Below are 20,056 nucleotides of genomic sequence, written 5' to 3' on the forward strand. Positions count from 1 at the left end.
GGTAGGAGCGCACCTGTTCATGATTTGTAATTAGAGTGCTATTTTGTTCTGCTGTTCAGCTCTTCTGCTAGGCTTCAGTTCATAGTTTTTGCTTGTACTCGATTCACCCTGTTTGCATCTCTGTTGTTTTTCGCCTGAACTTTTCTTTGTCTTTTATATTTCCTGTAACTCCTGTTACTTGTGTCTGGGATGCATTCCATTGCATCTTCATTAGCTGTTTTCTTGTTCCGTGGTATACAATGATGAATTTATGTTAGCCACTAGCCGTGCAACCGACCCCACGTCGTCATTTTGTTACTTTGCCTTTTCGTGCGGGGGCTGCACGGTACTCGAGTGGTTAGCGTGCAGACCTCACAGCTAGGAGACCCGAGTTCGATCCCACCTTCGGCTATCTCTGTGTGGTTTTCGCCCACATTCCAAAAACATGTTAGGTTAATTGGCGACTCCAAATTGTCCATAGGTATGAATGTGAGTGTGAATGGTTGTTTGTCTATATGTGCCCTGTGCCCCACAACTGAACGTGACAATCAATCAAGCATATGTAAACACAGCTATATTCACTTTTCCATCAGTGGGCAGGGTTGCAATCAATGAATGGAAAAATCTCTTCACATACACATCGATTAATTGCCTCACATCTCTTGAGTACATGCTTACGATTACAGTAAAGGCCCACAGTCTGTCTGAGCTGCCGTTAGTCTCACTGTAAAGCTCTCTAAGTGGACTGTGACATGTCCCAAAGTCCTCGTTTAGCACTTTTCTCTGTGCACTTTGGGTGTGAACTGATTCAAAGTGTCAGTTAATGTAAGGGACCGAATGACACAAGACAGTAGATGTACAAAAGGTGTTCAGTGTCATCCTATAGGATGTTAGAGACACAATGGATAGAAATTAGACAAACCGAGGGGGAATTAAGGGTACACTTACATGAGTAAAGATATGTTTATTTTGTTTATTTGTGTTTAAATCTCACAAAATTATACACATACACATTGTAGTCAAAATTACAACCACTGGAATGACAGAAATGACAAACGAGACAATGCACGATGGACGGAAACTACTCCCTGTACTATCCACTATTGTATTCTTCATACTCTACCAGGTGTACATTCAGGTTGACAATATGAGTTTTGAAAATAATGTGTATATGTCGGTCACTGGGCAAGTACGACATATTCATTCATGGGCAAGTCCGCCTTTTCCAAAGTGTTTTTTCATGTGTTTAGACAGAAACACAGTAGTTTCCATCTTCCACTTTGACACCTATTTTTTTGTTTTTTAGATTTTACTTTTATGTCTGAACACTGATGTCCTACTAGTGAGCAACCATTTTTTTAATCTGTTGTTTTGTTCCCAGTGACAACCAAGAGTAGAAAAGCACCAATGCAGTTTTATTGGGCGGTTCTCCATCAGTAATGGATGGACCCTTGCAGACACTTGACAATTTGTGCTAAACTTGCACAATTTTCTGCCCAATCCTAAAACCAGTTGCTTTTTGAAATTATGGAAAAGTAATGCTGTTTGAGTATTGCTGTGGTGATTTGCATGGGGTGCAGCACTCAAACAAATATAATATACTGCTTAACCTTTTGTTTTCCAATCAACGTTTTGAAATCATGTTGTGTAATGATATCGGTCATTGCTGCATTGGTCCTTTGGCAGAACAGCTGATTGTGATTGTACTTTTAAAGTGAAGGGCAAGAGTTCAGCTGTGAAACCCGATTGAATCCATTGGTCTTGAGAAATTTGTTGTCATAATCCCGGATGCCTGGCTCTTATGTGACCATCCTTGCCGGAGGATACAGACCTGTGTATCCATCATCTCCAAGTCAACCAACTGTAACACCATTACAAATGCAATCATCCTTGTGATCTGATGTCCATAGCCTTGAATAAAAATAAATACATATGTCAGCGATATGGCTAGAAAAGAAAGCATGAATAAGTCATCCATGAAAGGTTCATCACATGGAACGAACTCTTCCAGCTGGCCTTGATGGCCTGAGGTGATTTGAGCTACATGTTACAAAATCTTTTTGATCATATGCCGAGATTGAGGCTGCATTTGCCCAGGTCACCGTCTGAAGTAGTTTACACTTTGGATCTGCATATGAAAAGGAAAAAAAAGAAATTGTAAAATCATTGTTTATTAAGTATGTCATTGGCAACATCTGCAACACAGCAGCTGTACAATTTTCCAAAGTCAAACAGTCCAGATCAAGGACAAAACACACCTTTTAATTGCACCAAATAAATGCAAAGTTACAACACTGCGACACTCAAAAGGGACCACTTCATAATTTAGTAACTGTTAGGTGGGCTACATCTAAATGTTTAAAAGTCAAGTGACGGAAGGCAGTAGTTAGACCTGAAGTTATGTCCTCCAAGGGAACTTTACAAAGATCCTCTGGTAAATTTACGGCCACTTACCTTTGAGCCTGAGTTGATATTCATAAACATGGCTTCAAACAAAGCCCCTCATCCACTAGGCCTTCTTGTAAATAAATATAGATATGCCTTTTCACAGACAGCGGCAATCTAAAATATTACTGCCCGCATAATTTTACCACATACATTAATATTTTACAGCCATTGTATTTTACCGCATTGAAGCTTAAACGTCCATGGCCGTCCCAAGGATTTTATTCCTTGGAAGTTATTAGACAAGACTTATGGGGGTCTGAAATATGAATGCCTTGATTTTCTACATGGTCATTTCATGGATAACATTTTGACAAAATGAAAAAACTGTCTTGATTTATCAGGACCTAGCTTTAAATATTTTCCTTCTTGTGGTATTTAAAAGACGCAGAGAACAACACAAGCATAACTTTGATCAATCGGTATGACATGGAATGTTTTTGGATGACCAATTCATACATTAGCCGATAGATTAATGACTGCATATTTAGTTTGCATGATAATTTCCTATGAATCTAATTTGAAGCATTTCTGTGCATCTAAACAAGTGACACACAACCTGTATGCAGCATGCCTCATTATACCAGGAATAAAGTGTAACATCTGCATGTGTGTATTTGAATCCACGCTTGTGCATATGGCTGCATAGTGATTTAAGTACTTTTGGTGTCAAAACAAGCCTAACGAGCTGGCGCAATAATTATCAGCCGTTTTGCTCTCACTTAAGTTAACTGAGGCTTTATATTGCAGTTAATGCCCTGTCTACCTTGACAGTTTTTTGAAAATATGAAATATATACTATACTTTGTACATGTCAGCGTTTTAATACCTCCATATCTACCATACTTATGGTCTTCTTGAAGATTCTTTAAGCATCTCCAGATGGGGATCACTGGCTTGAGCCTGTTTTATGTATTTGTTACCATACAGTGCAAACAAGCACTGCACACATTAGTAGGACAGTGAAAATGGAAAATAATTAGTGTTCACGATTGAAATAAATATTGTTGAGAGAGTGTCACAATGATATAATATGTTCCTCATAAAAAGTCATATGCCCTAAAAACGATTAAATACAACTCTTTTCTATTTAAGTTCGCTCAGCACTTTTGTCTCAATTGTCTATCATGTTTTCTTCACTCTTCTTTTCTCACTTTGCTACGTGTGTTTGGGGGGCTTTGTAAAATTCCTGTTTTATCCAGGTGAGTAGGAGTTGATCCCCAGGCCTTTTGCTCTTGTCAGGAATCTTTAAGGCTATTGGCCTCTCTCGGGGCCTCGTTTCACACACCAAATTGATGTCTCAGACTGGAAATGACACTTTCAGCAGGATTTGCCATTCTAAACCACCTCAAGCTCATGCGATCTCACCCATTCACTCTCTGAGGGATTGCTTTGAAATGCTCCATAGCCTCAAAAGCCAATGAACGTATGATGTGCCAATGGAAATATCCGACAAGGGAAAAAAAGACGAGAAATTTCAAAATAACAGAAATGTAGAACAATAGTTTGGCTCCCAACAAAGGCCAGCACATTCATCCATCCATTTTCTATGCTTGTTATCGTCACTCGGGTCGTGCGGGTATGCTGGAGACTATCCCAGCTAACATCTTGCGAGAGGCAGGGTACACATCCTTGAATCATTAGGTATTGCATTGAGGAGTGAAATGGAGGGTAAAACTAAGAAATCAATAACATGTCAAGGTTTTTAGCCACAATTATAAGGTATTGTACAACCAGAATACCATACCCATGATGTAGCACAATTGTGGCAGCATCATGTTAAACTGGATCTATTATGATTATTCCACTTTTCTGACGTATAAGTTAGAATGTTGTATTATCATGTTAAACGATGCCAAAGTTTCAGATAATGAGGTTTACGCATTTGGAAGTGAGCCCTGAAAGAAGTTTTAGGATGGCTGCTTCCCCCGCCCATCCCCAAGCTTTGCTTCTCTGTTTACAATGGCAGAAGTTATTGGAGTTTATGATTCCCAGAAAGAGAAAAATATTTTCATCTGTCAACGGCATTTCACACAGGACTGTTTTCTTTGCCATGAACGTGAAATATCCGCCAAACTGTTGCTGAAGCCAGAGGCAGCGCACTCTTGCCGGGAAAGGTGTATTAATGGCGGACACACTGTGTGTCCACGGAGGTGGAGAGAACCACAATGTTCACCGATGTCTGGTAGTCCCACAAAAAACGTGTAATGATCACATATCCACTGCCGATGTTGTGCCAAGATGGTCTGCAGTTAGTAAACACGACGGCCTCACGTCCAGCTTTTGAGCTCAACGGCACCAACGGTGCTTCTGACAAAGTGTGTAGTTGGTAAATACTTTGGAACTGTGACCAATCACAGTGGAGTGGGCTGGCCTGAAGGCGGACCGTGGGTGGAATAAAATAAACAGACTAGCAGAAGCACAAATCCAAGGAAATACAGCTGGAATAGGTACAGATACTGGAAGCTCTAGATCGTTTTATGTGCAGGTTATTGTGTGAAGCTACTCTATATGATTCCACGACTCAATACAAATGGTCGAAAAATCATGATCATTTAAATCAGCAAAAGAATAATTTTAACAGAAGATCAATAATGTTTTATCATGGCCCAGTGAGAGCCCACACCTAAATCTATTTGAAAATCTGTGTATGTGAACTTTTGGAACAATGGGCAAATATTATCAAGTCAAGATGTACCATGCCCCTTTGTATATACTCTCACAATGCATAAAAAATTGAGTAAACACGGTCCCTTTCCAAGAAACTATGCGGCTGCTTGATGATCAAATACACAGCTTACGGTATTTTACCTTGTGACCCATTAAAAAATGATCTGCAACCCATGTTGGGCCCTGACTCAGAGGTTGGAAAACCCTGATTTTTGCCATTCAGCACTTCATTTAAGAAGAGGAGCACTGTGACAATGTTGCCCGTCTTGAGGACTAGCCATGATATAATCTGACACTGAAGTAGGAGGAGGAGGCAAAAGGTGTGACCAAGAATCCTTCCCGTGACTTATTTTCAACCTCAAGTCTTTTTGGGCATGCACATTTCTCCGAGGGGGCTCTACACACTGGCATAATGGATAAGGGTGAGGGTGTGAAAAGAGCACCTTAAGGCTCTGCATTCAACTCCCCCAATCTCTCCTACACACACTCTTGAGCTGTGAAGATTCTCTTTCTTTGCCCTGCTAACATGGGAGTCTTGTAATAGGCTCTAATTTATAGGGAGGTGTTGGGGTCTTTCTGTATGGGCTGAAGGGATGAGAGAGAGAGAGAGAAGGAGATTACGTGCATGCATGTGTGGTAGAGCGGGGGAGGAGAGGCTGTGGAGCGGTCCGGGCCCGTACGTAATGAGTCATTAATTTCCAAGCCGTTTTGTGGCAGTTGGCTCATTACTGGCCTGCAGAGGAGCTGGAACAAAGCTCTGCGTAGGTAGGAGGTGAGTTTAAATAGTTGGGGCTCAACACTTCCCAACAAAAGGAGGACGAGAGCGCTGAATGGCACTTGGAACAGATGCAGTAAAAAAGTGGCAGATGCAAATTGCTTGAGACCGAGTCTTCCTTCAAGCACATTTCTTTCTTTATTTTGTCAGAATGCACCCTGAGAGTCTAATTAGTTAGTGAGGTGTTTCTCCTCTGATAGGGCCACGTTATTGTCACAAAGAGGACGTGTGGAAATGGTTGGAACACGCATATGTTCCGCAGTTCCCAGTGGAACTTGTTCACTGCCACACTTTAATTAATTTGATTTTTATTACCCTATAGAAAATGAACTCAATATTTGAATGCATTCAGTGTGATATTTATTATAAAATATATAGTACAACAATGGCAACCCTCAGGTAATTAATTATGTTTTTAATAATGTGTTCATGCTCTTCTGCCCACAGGCACAATGATTGTGGACAAATAGGCAGTGGTTCTGATGGGAATGTCATCATCCCTCACTTTGTGGAAGGTTTGGACCGTGTGTCTAAGGTCATCTGTGGGGCCAACCACAGTCTTGCATTGACAGGTACAGTAATGAAGTGTGGAAATATGATAAAACCCCATTGAGTCTTTAGATATTGATTGAACTGACATTTGATAATGTCAATACTTTTAATTTTACTCATTGTTTTTTAATGCCGGCTCTTATTCCATGCTTCTTACTTACTGTTTTATAGTCTTTTAATGTATGCAAATTAACACAGATGTGCGTAGTTCATGCCATGTGAAATTAAGTCTTCTGAAAAGAAAACACAAGTTCTTGTTAAAAATTTGTTAATTCTGACCTTATTTGAATTTCTAATCTTTCACTGTGCTCCGAAGTCCACATATTTTACTCAGTTTTATGTGAGTATCAGGCCTCCCAGCCCTCAATCTACAGTACACATCACATGCGTGAATGAAGGAAGAAGGGAGAGAAAGTGAGAGAATATGGCCCTGGCTTCTGATCCATAACAGTCATTGCCTGTTACATACATTTCAGAATTCATTCAGGCTATGAAGATAATCGAGGTAGTCGACAGTTCCCCCTGCAGCCCAATGGATTTATGATACCACTGTCAAGAAAATGAGGTGAAATGACACAGTAGCTGACTTTGGCTGCAAATAATGTGATAGGCTGTACAGTGGTGCAGCAGCAGCTGCTGTCATTGCAGGTAATAGGCTATAAAGAAGCCTGATAGCAATACCTGTCATTTCTTAATGGCTGACTTCACTGAAGAGCTTTTGTGGCCTTTAACATGAAGATAATAGAAGATACAACAAATTTTACAGCTTTTGAGTTGCATCCATAATTTATCACCAGAGGCCTCGTGCAGCAGCAACCACAACAAGGACAACATGGTCCTAGAGATGTGCTGGAGGACCATTCAAGATGCAATGAACAGAGGGTTAGAGTCCTCCTGCTAACAGAAAGTCTCCTTCCAGCTTTCATTTGAATATACACTCAGCAGGCACTTCATTCATGACATATAAAACATATGTTGTGATGAAAGTTAGGTATTTAAATAGTGGTCTTTTTTTAGGTAAATAAGCAAGTCTGTGTACTTCATACCTCTGATAAAACCAATCAAGCCCAATCCTTAATCTATAAGCTATGCACATTAATTACATTTCACCACAAGTGGTTTAACAATAATATCAGTACATTAATACCGAAATAGTCCAAATCCCTGGCCACTGCTTGGCCCCAAAATTTTTTTTTAAATTATGGTGATAATGATTAAGCTGGCAACAAGTTATTTAACTTGTGCATCGAGTCGCTTCCGATGGTTAACAATCACATCCAAAGACACATCCCTTGGGGCTCATTTTAGAGAAATGTGCAGGAGGTGAGAGAACAAATAATCAGCCATGGATGACAAAAGGAGTAAAAAATGCCTGTAAGAATACATTATACAAGAAATTTATCTTTCAATAAACAAAGGATGCAGAAAAAACACATCACATATAAAAATATGTTGACAACAATCTCTAGAGGTGGTAAGAAATGCATATTATAGTCAATTATTAGAACAAAAATAATGTTAGAATTCAAGAAACAATATGAGCAGTTGATTTTTGAAAAATACAAGGAAGAAGAGTTTTGAACTTGTTCTGTAATTTTTATCTACATTACTATTCATTTATTATCACACTGATGATTATATGTAATCACTATTTATTATGACATCTCCCTTTATCAATACAAGATCTTGCGGAGAAGATAATGCAAACTGAAATAAATGCGAATGCATGCCGCAATCAAAGTTAGAGGCTGTCCAGGGAAATATTAGAATAAAGAATGATAAACAAAAAGAAAAAAAGGAATGAGCGAGTTCACCACTATCTGTATCTGTTCACCCAACTAAATAAACCCAAATAATAAACAGAAACTGGGTGTGGTTTCACTGGAAATGTGTGGGGCTTGAATCAGTACATTATTTTAAGTTGCTATATAAGTTGATATAGTTATTTTTTATTATTAATGAACTATATGTGTATTGTGTATAAGTGATGTATAAGACTTTTATTTTTTTATTAGTTATTTTATACTTTTTTATATATTTTTTTGTTTTATTTTATATTTTGTTTCTACAACGAGCTGTTCACAGGCTCATTAAAATGCAGTACACAAATGGCCCGCGGGCCTCACTTTGGAATGTCTGGTTTGCATACTTCACAGGGATGGAGGAGTGTTGACAAAGGCCTGTGTCCATGCTCTGTTTTCGTAGCACTGTCACAAAATGACCTCTGCTATAGGCAAAGGCTGAATGAAGGCTTCCACAGCGGTGCACACACGCTGCTCTAGTGGCAACACTCCTGTGAGCGCTTGTCTATTACACAACAACTGCATGACGAAAGAAAAACTTTTTGTGCTTTTGGAGTTACACAATTTCTGGGTGTCACACAAGGGAAACTAAAGGTGCATATATAATTGAATGGTGCCCACAGCAATACACATTGTTGTGGTTGTCTATGGCCATGCATGTGTAGTAGTTTGTGCTAAAGCAGACTTGTTGGAATAAGTATTGGGTAAGATTGAGCATTCCACACCTAGATAGTTTGTAACCGAATAGGCTATGCATATAGTATATGTCTATATGTGCGCTGCGATTGGTTGGTGACCAGTCCAGCGTGTAACCCGCCTCTCACCCGAAGTCAGCTGGCATAGGCTCCAGCATACCCCTGCGACCCTACTGAGGATAAGCAGCATAGAAAATAAATAGATGGATGGATGTGCTTTTAACAATGCATTTTTCTCTTATTTGTGATATGTAGGTGACGGGAAGTTGTTTCAGTGGGGCTGTGGACGAGCTTGTGGAAACACGCAAAAAAACATCTTCTACCCACAACACGTGATGTTACAGTGTTCACCGGTGAAGGATATGGCTGCCGGATGCTGGCATAGCCTGCTTCTAACAGGTCAGTACATAATCTTTCTAAATCTGCTGTATTGTTCGCTGTATATGCAGACTCGCAGCACATGCTTTGAATGCTCACACACACATCATATAGGATAGTACATTAATACTTGGCTGTACGCTTTGGCCGTCATGAAGGTATATGCTTTTATCTGCAGCATTCATCTATTCACATCATTCATTAACAGCTCTCCCAAGGGCCAGCAAGGATGTATAAACACATAGCCTCTTTCACCTCACTGCAGAGGATTCAAAGTCACTTCTCCTTACAAAGCAGACCAATGCTCCCCATCCGCATGGGTGATATATGGACCCCTGGTGCAGTCTTCGGACTATAGTGATGATACAACTCAGGGCCCTTCACAGTAGATCAGTTTTAGCTCTACCTCTTAGACTTTATTTCTCAAAGGGAGTAGGACATTAATCCTTTTTAATAAAACACTTTGTACAATCCCTTTCCAGTGTTGGTAATGCGGTTGCCTTTTATTAACCCAACTAAAAGTGTAATGTAATTTTAGCATAGAGCCACAGATCATGTATTGCTGTGTTCTTTTAGTTGTCATCTGGAGGGACCGGATCCTGCTTCTTTTCAAAGTGTCACAGTACATGTTGTAATTCATGTTTTCACCAGTAACCCTAAGCTCTACAGTGGTGGCAGCACTCATGCAGCTCCAGACAATGACGCCACCGCCACCATGCTTGACTGTAGGCAATACACATTTACTGTATCTCAGTACTCACTTATGTTGTTAGCTCGGTTGACAACAATTGCTGTGTGTTGAGTCATGCTCAGTGGATACTATACAAATTGTATGCTGACAATACTCAACTATCCCCAAGTTTAATTTCTTATGGTATTGTCCATTAAGAAGATAGGTGGGCTAGTATGTGAGGAGTGTGCTCACCCTTGTGAGATACTGTAAATGATTTAATCTATTGGAGAAGCAATAGCCAGTGAGTTTACCAAATGGTCAATGAAAGATTTACTCCTATTAATACAAACATTTATGAGCACAGACATGTCCAAGCATACAGAAACACAGTCAAATAAATCTGCTGCTGTATTACATTTGCTCTTCAAATGCTGTCACATCCCCAGCTCAAACCTGTCATGAGGGAACTGAAATATCCATCTCCAGTCAGGACTTAATGAATAGCCTGATGAGTGTCGGGCAGAACTGAATTACCAGTTAGATTTGAAGAGCATGAGGGTGAGGGTGGGATGTGTGCGGGGGTGGGATGGTTAGTTAGATGGTCATTAGAACACATGTAGGAATTCGCTCTACGAGTAAAAAAAAAAAAAGTATTTATCAAATTCTGTCACAGGGCTTCATGGAATCGTGTGTCTTATCTTTCTGGTATGAATATCATTTGTGAGGGTCAAACAGTGTGATGGATGCACATAGGATTTAAGAAAAGAGATTAAGGGGAGCTGAAGTTAAAGTCATACAGGGGCATATTTGAAAATTGGTTAAAAAAAAAGTGAAAGAGAGTGAAGTGAAATGAATAGGGTATGGAGCAGAAAGAGAACATGCGCGCCAGTGCTATGAGAGACAGCTTGCCTGGGCCAGAGCATATTGAGGGCAGCAGGTGGAAGAAGTGGCACAGTTAATTAAAACGCCTGTCTTAATGTCTCAGCCCGTCACTCCAGGGAGGGAGGGAGGGAGAGTCTTGCCAGGCTGGAGCTGGGATGTGCCCAACCACCCATCTAGACGGCAAACCACCCAACCAGCCAGAGAGCCAACTAGCCAGCTCACTAGGCCACATGTCAGACAAGCCCTGACACTATGTCCTTCACCCTCTCCTCACTCCCCCCAGCACATGCAGACACTAGCGCCACGCCTCCTTAACCATATACACACCCTCACTTATCAAATATATAAAATAGTCTCACATGTATATTATTTTTGCACATAGACTGGTTGTAGGAGTCCACATGTAGGCATTATAGACTTTATCTATAGCCATGTGTTTTTAATATAAAGTATAAAAACTACTTACACTACACTTTTAAGTTATTGACTTTTATATAAATATTGTATATACACAATTAAATACTTAAGGAGTATATATGTATGCATGAGTTGACATTTGTATGAATATGAATGTACTGTATATACTGCAATTATGACATCAACATATCACAACAATAAAACCCTAATTGGAAATGACACAGTTATATTGTGCAAAATACAACAAGTAAGATCACAACATGATATTACTACTTTATTCTTTACTCAAAATAAGCAGTATTTTTTTTGTCACAGCACTACGGGTTGTCATCACAGGTGGACCAAGACAAATGCATCTAACTTTGTATGTCATCTCCAAAGCGGTGATCCGCAGGGGAGATCCTCCTCTTTGTTGTTGCAAACTATTAGGTTGCAGCACAATGCATTTGTGTGAACAGCCACAGATAAGCGTGCTCTTATTGCCACACTTACATTGCAATTATTTGAGATGTGCACTTGATAGAATAGAAAGTGTAGTTTACAGTTATGCTATATGTGCTTCGGATTAATGGTTATATTTTCAAGGATTGATATGTACTTAAATTTTGGCCACAATAAATTATTGCTATTTATAAAACATGGCCACCTAGTATGTACTAAATAGGCTGCCTGGAGACATAATTTACAGAGTGATCTTGAACGCTGCCTTTTCCGCTTTAGAAGTGTCCTGCCTTGCATTCTTCCGCACTAAAAATGATGACTAAAATGCTGTGGGTTCCAAATGAAGATATTATGTACAAACTCTCATATCAACAATCAACAATAGATAAAAAGATAAATAAGTTGTTAGCAGCCATCCGTGTGAAAGGTTTGTCTGGAGTTTATCGAGGGGTTTGTCTAATGTTTCGTCAGGTGTTGTTGCTGTATCACTGTGGATTGCTTTGTCAATATCCAGTCTGGCGCTTCAGTGAACAAGAATCAGAGATTGTCAGACAGAGCGACAGGTTCGAGATGTCCGATAACTCAAAGAAATTGGAAGTGTGAAATCTTTAAGGGCCACTTCTTAACACGGAAAATGCCAGGGTATCTTTCCATCAGACACCGCTCTCACAAGTCACCACATTGTTAATGGTGGCCTGTCTGTCCATCATGGCCGCTTTAGGAGGGATTTCCACTTGTTTTGGCATCTCATCTCTCTGACAGCCCTCCGCCAATCTAACCACACTAAACAGACTTGAAGTGACTACTGCAAATGTATAAACTTTGCAGATAAATACCAATTACATTGGGAATTGAGTTGAATTATTTTGACCTTGAACTGTATCTGTCTGGAAATATTTTTGGCAAGAAGTTAGAAAAACTCGTGGAAAGGAAGTCAATAATATGGCATTCATCCTGTCATCACTATTTGCATTGTATTCGGGAATTGTCATATGCTGTGATGTGTGTGCCATGTGTGAATCTATAGTACGTTTTTAAATGTATGGCTTTAATCCTCTTTTTCCTTACCAGTTGTGGAAGGTAAATACATCAGTATTTATGGAGGCCATTGTGCCGAAATGTGCACATTGTGTGTCAGAGGAAACAATACAACCAGTGTTTTCTATGAATATGCATTAATTTAAGACAGTGAGATCCAGGGCAAATGACGATCCAAAATTAATCCTCAATTAATTTGAAATGCCAATTAATTATTAGGTTGATAATTAAGTTTATGATTAAGAAGATGATAAAAAGAAAGGGTGTGTGTTCAAATTGTTTTTGTACATTAGTTCTCCAATGGAAAAGTGACTGTTAGGAAATTTATTTTTAAAGGGGATCTAATATACTCGTCTTCGGCACTTTGTATTCAGATGTGCACCACTATAAAGCAGTTATACACTGTGACCTGCACAGAAAGCTTTCTAGATCTTCCAGATTCTGCACCTATTTCTATAGTGTTTTCATGGACTTCCTGCTTCCTGCTCCTCCTCTAGGTACTCTAGGTTTACTGAGTGCAGGCAATCTGCAGCCCATATCAGGAAGTCCAGATCGCGTTGACATCAGTTGCACATGTACTGTATCAGTTGTATTAGAAAAACACTTTATAGACCCATCCAAAACGTCCTTCAGGCTCACTTCCAAATGCACAGACCTCATTATCTGACACTTTGGCATCATTTAACACGAGAATACAACATTTTTAGGTCAGAAAAGCATGTTAAGTCCCCTTTAAAAACTTAGTTATAGTTACTAGTTACTTCCCCTAAAAAAATAACTTGATTAGTAAAAGACCCCCACGGCCCTAATGAGGATAAGTGGCATAGAAAAAGGAAGGATGGGATTAGCAACATAATTACTTTCATAAATGTTATCATGGAAAGTAATTGTTGCATTTCTTTCTTTTGAAAAACCTTCAAGTATGTAAAATATATATTGTGATTTTTGAATGAGTTTTTGAGAGAATTTGCAGTGAGTAGAGTAGAGCTGAGATGGGTACTTCATTCATTTTTTTTTAAGACTGATTGAATCTCAAACCGCATACCCACAACCCTATTTAGGATAAGGGCATGGATGGATAACTTGTTTACAATCTTCTAAACATGATTAGAGCCTACTAGACTTGAAATAACACCCATATAATCACCTTTACATTTGTGTTACCCAATATAGTAGATATGATACGAGACAATAAGCGGAGTGGACAGGAAGTGACGTTATGCCGGGTTCAGAGTTGAGTTTTGGCTTGTTATGGGTTATGGCCGCCACAGTAGCTTGTGTTATGATTAGGATGATGATTATTACCTTATTTTAATTGTGCCTGTTGTGAGACAATATAAAGCTGCAACTAAAGCCTGTTGCTCTGATTACCAAGTCTGGTGCTTGTCTCACCAAACAGTTACTGACACCTAGTGACCAATGTAGAATAAAACTTCTTTATATGGCCTTTATATTTATTTGACTTTATTTAGTCATATACATGCTTGAAAATGTTTAAGTTAAGCAAATTATATCTACAATCAGCTTAATTATCCATATTTGTACTAATAATTTAAATTCAAACATGATTTATTAATTTATATATGTTTGAAAACCGTGATAGAGTGAAGCCAAACAGTGTGAACCTCTATGTGACGAGGGACAACTATGCTTCCAAGACTAGAGATAGTTACTGCAGTTTTGAACAAGCAACTTACTCAACTATTATGTTAGGAAATATAGCAGAAAAGGACAGCGATAGAAGAAGAAAAACTAAACCCACCACATTGGCTGATCCAAAAGATTACTTCGATCCATTTGCGTGGACTGAGACATAATGAAAGATAAAAAGACCGATAGATAACAAGCAGACAAGAGCGAATGATTCAGGGAGAAAAAAGGAAATAAAATGCAAAAGAACAATTTCCCCCATTTTTCTTTTCTCTGATAGTCCTCAGCTCTTTCTAGAGCCCCTGTCCGCATAGCTAAAACACACCAGGCTCTTCAAACTTCCATTAGCATGTTTCATTTGTCACACAATACAAGAAGACAAGACATGAACAGGCACTTTGTGAGGAAAAAAACTAGGAAGAAAAGCAAAAGATACAGAAGAAGAGAAAGATAATAGAGGAGAGTGAGTTGATGGCAACTGCAGAGACAGCGCGGGTGGTGGTGGGGGGAATTCATCCAGAAACTGGTGTGATATTTAATGATCCTTGTATGTGGAGAGGGAGCCAGCTTGTTCTCCTCCACCAAATACCGATCCCCTAACTTAATTTCCTGCTCAATTGCTGTTCTATAGTGCATAGTACAGTGATACAGGCTGGTAATATAGAAAACAGATTGCCTGTGCAGCCAAGTGGATAAGACTGAGGCTTGTGCTACAGGAGACCTGCAGTCTCTAGGGGGGTCTTGTCGGTGGGCTTCACAAAACCAACAAAGCCCATCTTTCTCTGCGACTGGCAGCAGCTGGCAGGTAGATCTTCTAGCGCTGGCGGTGGGGAAGTGGGTCTGTGGGTGTGTGTGAATGAGTAGCTCCACTATGGTGTGTGTGTGTGTGTGTGTATGTGGTGCAAAAAAGCAATGCTATTCTTTGTAGTGCAGAGTCTCACATCTTGTCTTCACTCATGACTCCAATCTAGTGGAAAAATGAAATCCTGCAAAGGCACCAACAGTCAGTCAGTACCAACAACAATGTGCCACCATAGCTGCACTGTTTTTTACAGACACACTGCCTCAAGAACACAGGCATGCAGTATAAACACCTGTGTTTACAACTCCTGTATGCACCCTTATAGTATGGTGGAATTTATGGACATACAGTAAGGATAAATATTGAAATGTTACAAATTTACAAATGCATCCATATATTTTCTATGCCGCTTGTCCTCACTAGGGTCAAGGGTGTATACTGGAGCCTAGCCTAGTTGACTTTCGGCGAGAGGTGCAAACCATTCACACTCTCATTCATACCTTTGGACAATTTAGATTAACCAATTAACCTAACATACATGTTTCTGGAATATGGGAGTAAACTGGAAAACCCGGAGGAAAACCCACGCATCCACAGGGAGAACATGCAAACTCCACACAGAGATGCCCAAGCCGGAATTCAAACCCGGGTCTTCCCATCTCACATATATATTTTGTAGTCTCACCATACATCCAACCAAATATAATTGCTTTGATGACTATTTTCAGGACAGCCATATCAATCCATGGTCCAGTCACGTTTGTTTTCCTGATGACGTGTCCTACACTGCACTCTGGATTATTGCTGTCTATCTGGAGAACTATTAAAATCTGGTTGCCAGACCTTTCAAATGTCAGTAACCCACTTGCCATCGGGTATGAGCTAATGTTAGTAATGTGAACCTCCCCTGACCTCTCCAAGTGACAGGATTTTTTGTTGTGTAACAAACTTGTGTAATGAACTTCCTCCCCGGAGATGTCATTAAGAACGGGAATGTTTGTCTTCCGCTTGCACTAAAATGAATATTCAGCTGTTATCACATCACAATATTCACCCAATTTGAGTCTCTAGTTTCATCTTCAGTAGAAGAGGGACACAAATTCCTTCCTGATTGGGTTTCTTCAGTTACTTTGTGTATCTGATCAACTTTTGTAAATGATTTCTGACCAGGTTTTGTAGCATGAAAACTATGATGTCTTCTTTCATAGAGACGGTGTGCTGTATTATACTTCACAAACAGACTACCAGTGTTTTCAAACAGTTAGGTCAGTTTATTGGATGCATCAAAATTGTTTGTATGTCTGTATTTTCCCACATAGAAGGCCAAGGAGAGGACTTACTTAACTGTTTTTGTATTTCTGTATTTTGTCTGAAACAAAGAAATTGATATTCAGGAAATTGGACATAGTGATTATCTGATTTCCCTTGTTTATTGAACGAGTCTTAGATCACAGCTTATCTGTGTGTTTCCCAAAATATTTTTTTCCATTTTGTTCTTGTGATGGAAGGAGCCTCCATCTTCTTGATTACCTATTTCCCTTTGAGCACCATCATCACAATTGCACATACAACTACAGGAAGTAAAGGCCCCCGCTTCAAATTGTAGGGATGTTTACAGTATTTGACATTAAAGCTATTTTTTTCTGACCAAAGATAAACAGATACAAAACTAAAATATGAGTTGTATAATGTGTGTAATCATAGGAAAGAGGAAACGGTGGGTCCCATTTTGGTGTCGCTTGTCCTCCCACCCCGTGTGTGGACCACAATGGCATAAATCCCTGGCAAACACTGCTGACACAGTGCTAGTTAAACGCAACATCAAGTTTAATTGCAGAGTTTATAGTGAGTTTTTTTGTACCGTAACCTCAAACTGAACTATGCTATGCTATGTCCTTCTGTATATTTAATGAAAGTCTATGATGAAACGCGCAGTAGCTAAAAAAAGGGACATACATATGCAAGATTAATGCTTAGGTCATCAAGAGGATGTGCACATATAAAACAATTCTAAAGTCATTTTATTAAATGTTTTATTCAGGTGGGGTGTTGATTGCTTGTATATCTTAGAATACAGGTATGTGTTTGAGGCTCATTGCAATATTTTTTGTTCTTGTATTTCTTTCTTCTTGATCTACACCAGGGGTGGGTAAACTTTTTGACTCGTGGGCTGCATAAAGTTAACAAAATTCAAATGCTCGGCGGGCCGGGTGTGGTCCCCAGGCCGTAGTTTGCCCACCCCTGATCTACAGTATATATATATTTTTTTTTTTTCAGAAAAGTTTGTGTACTTCCTTCCTAGACGTTAGAGATATTTGTCTATTTTACCCTCAGTCTGTCTTCAACATAGAGCTGAAGTTTGAGGTCACTATCTAGCCAAGGCAAAGGATGTTCAGCATGACTGGAGCAAACTTGGCAAACTTCTTGCAAGACTCTCTGCTATGTCCTGTGCCAAGTCAAACATCACAAAGTGAATTGTAAGGTTTCACAATTTAAGTATCCCACCACAACTTGGCCTATAGGTTTATGTTGATCTCCAAATATTTGAATTATGTGCAAGTCATTGTTTTTCAGAATGAGTTGGTACTGTATCTGTCCATCTCTGTTGAACCTGCTGTTTGTTTTTTGGTTTTCCATGACTTCACCCGTCTGTCTTATCGCTACAATCTATCCATCCATGACCTCTAATGCCTCTCTGGTGTGAAAGGAAAAGGGGTATACGCTGGATAAATAGACAATCACTCATATAGATATAGAGTGACAGACAAGCTTTCGCTTAAATTTTACACTTACAGGTAATTTTCCAATTAGTAAAACCAGATGTTTTAAGTGTGTGTAAGGAAATCCAAGCACCAGGAAGCCCTGCAGGCTCAAGGATTGCTTAGTTTCAAGATCTATGACAAGTTCATTTTCTAACTTGCTGTCCATGACGTGAGGCATGCTACTTAAACTCAGTTGATTTGACTTTTGAACCTTCTTTGTCATTACAGATGGGTCAAGCTAGACAGTTTGGATAAGACTCAAGCTATGATTATCAAACCAAATGTTCAACACACAAAGCATCTACCCAAATGAATTATTCTCCACTTGCTATGTTTCCGTAAACATTTTGACAATAATGTACAGATGGCTTCAGCCACCTTCAGAGTCTCATTTCACTGTAGAAGATTGCACTCTCTCTTTGAGTCTTCCATTCCATGTTTGTGTCCATAGTAATATGACACAATGTGCTAAATTACACACATTTGAGTGGTGGGATTGTTATAGTGAAACCAAACCCAATATTATTTTGACTTAAATGGGCTTTTTAGATCTATTGTTTGTATTATATTTGCGGAGTAGTGCTATAATGTGGAATCCATTGCAAGATACTACAGTCATCAGCAATCGTGTCAAGATGTGAGTTAGGTAATACCGTTTTCTCAATGAATTTAAGGTTATGACCTACAAAATGACATAGGCCAGAGACATTATAGAGAGACATTATCATATTCCCATTGCTGCTGTTGTTAAAGTAAGAGCATTTATAGCAATTGGTGTTTTTATTAAAACAGACTATAGTGCATGCAGAGAAGTGCACAGGTCTGAACAGATGAATAGGCAGGAATCAATGACTTGGATAGTAGAGAGTCAATATGTGGAAGGGTTTGCAGAAAGGTGGCAAAGTACTGGCAGGATCCTGACAAGTCCAACTGGGCCGTCGTCCACAGGACCTTTGTTAAGGAATGGCTTCTATGTCATGACTATACCCACTTATTATACACCCAGCCTCTTCTTTTACATGCACACAGACACACACCACCATCGCTCATTCTCTGGCTCCAATCGCTCTGTATCCTCATTCCCCACATCATCTCCACCCACCTCTCCCTCCTTAACTTTTGCTGTCATTTTTTTACCCCTCTTTCCATTTTTGATCTAGCAGCTGATAATGATGATTTTTTTCCTCAACTTTCCAGGTTTTGGCAGAAAAAGTTTGAGGAGCCAAGTTTTGAATGTGCAGATAGTTACAATATTAGTGTAAGTCGAACATGGTACTCCATGTGACAGCTACTTTTCTATAATATAGTATCATATTTATTTTGCATGTTGCATGGATGTTCAACCTAATGTTTTTATTAATTTAAAAAATATATTGTCATGAAATTGTTTTTGAAATTGTTGTACCTATACAAATATTGTGTTTTTGTTCTTTTAAGAAAATGCTAATCAGCTATAACATCACCAGCAATAGTAACTCACACATGAGAGATTGTCAGGAAAAGTTGTAACTAATTTGTACAGACTAAGGTGAAGATATTTTATTTCCCTAAAATCAGTCGGCTCTGCGGAGCATTGAGATATGACAATTCATTCATTCATTTTCGACCGCTTTTTCCTCACGAGGGTCACAGGCATGCTGGAGCCTATCCCAGCTGTCTTCGGGCGAGAGGACTCCCTGGACTGGTCGCCAGCCAATCACAGGGCACATATAGACAAACAACCATTCACACTCACATTCATACCTATGGACAATTTGGAATCGCAAATTAACCTAGCATGTTTTTGGAATGTGGGAGAAAACCACAGTACCCGGAGAAAACCCATGCATGCACGGGGAGAACATGGAAACTCCACACAGAAATGGCCGGGGGTGGAATTGACCTCTGGTTTCCTAGCTGTGAGGCCTGCGTGCTAATCACTCAGTTGCCGTGCAGCCCGATATGACAATAATGATTCTCCAAATTTACTCAAAATACCGGATACTTTCAATATTTAACTTAAAGTATACCTTAGGGATGAGCGAGCGCACCACTATTATTTCTATCTGTATTTGTATCTGTATCTGTACTCTGAATGGGCGGTGCTTTAAATTGA

The 20,056-nt window shown here is 39.4% G+C and overlaps 1 protein-coding gene across 1 annotated transcript in view; it reads left to right on the forward strand.

Annotated features, from left to right (window-relative positions):
• The window catches only part of LOC131127936 (uncharacterized), a 310,697-nt gene that overhangs the window by 116,019 nt on the left and 174,622 nt on the right, over nt 1-20,056 (forward strand). The window contains exons 10-11 of the mRNA XM_058070344.1: nt 6,317-6,441; nt 9,174-9,317. Coding sequence (XP_057926327.1) covers nt 6,317-6,441; nt 9,174-9,317 — 269 coding nt within the window. The remainder of the gene's footprint in view (nt 1-6,316; nt 6,442-9,173; nt 9,318-20,056) is intronic.

Source organism: Doryrhamphus excisus, chromosome 4, assembly GCF_030265055.1.
Source record: "Doryrhamphus excisus isolate RoL2022-K1 chromosome 4, RoL_Dexc_1.0, whole genome shotgun sequence".
Taxonomy (NCBI): Eukaryota; Metazoa; Chordata; class Actinopteri; order Syngnathiformes; family Syngnathidae; genus Doryrhamphus; species Doryrhamphus excisus.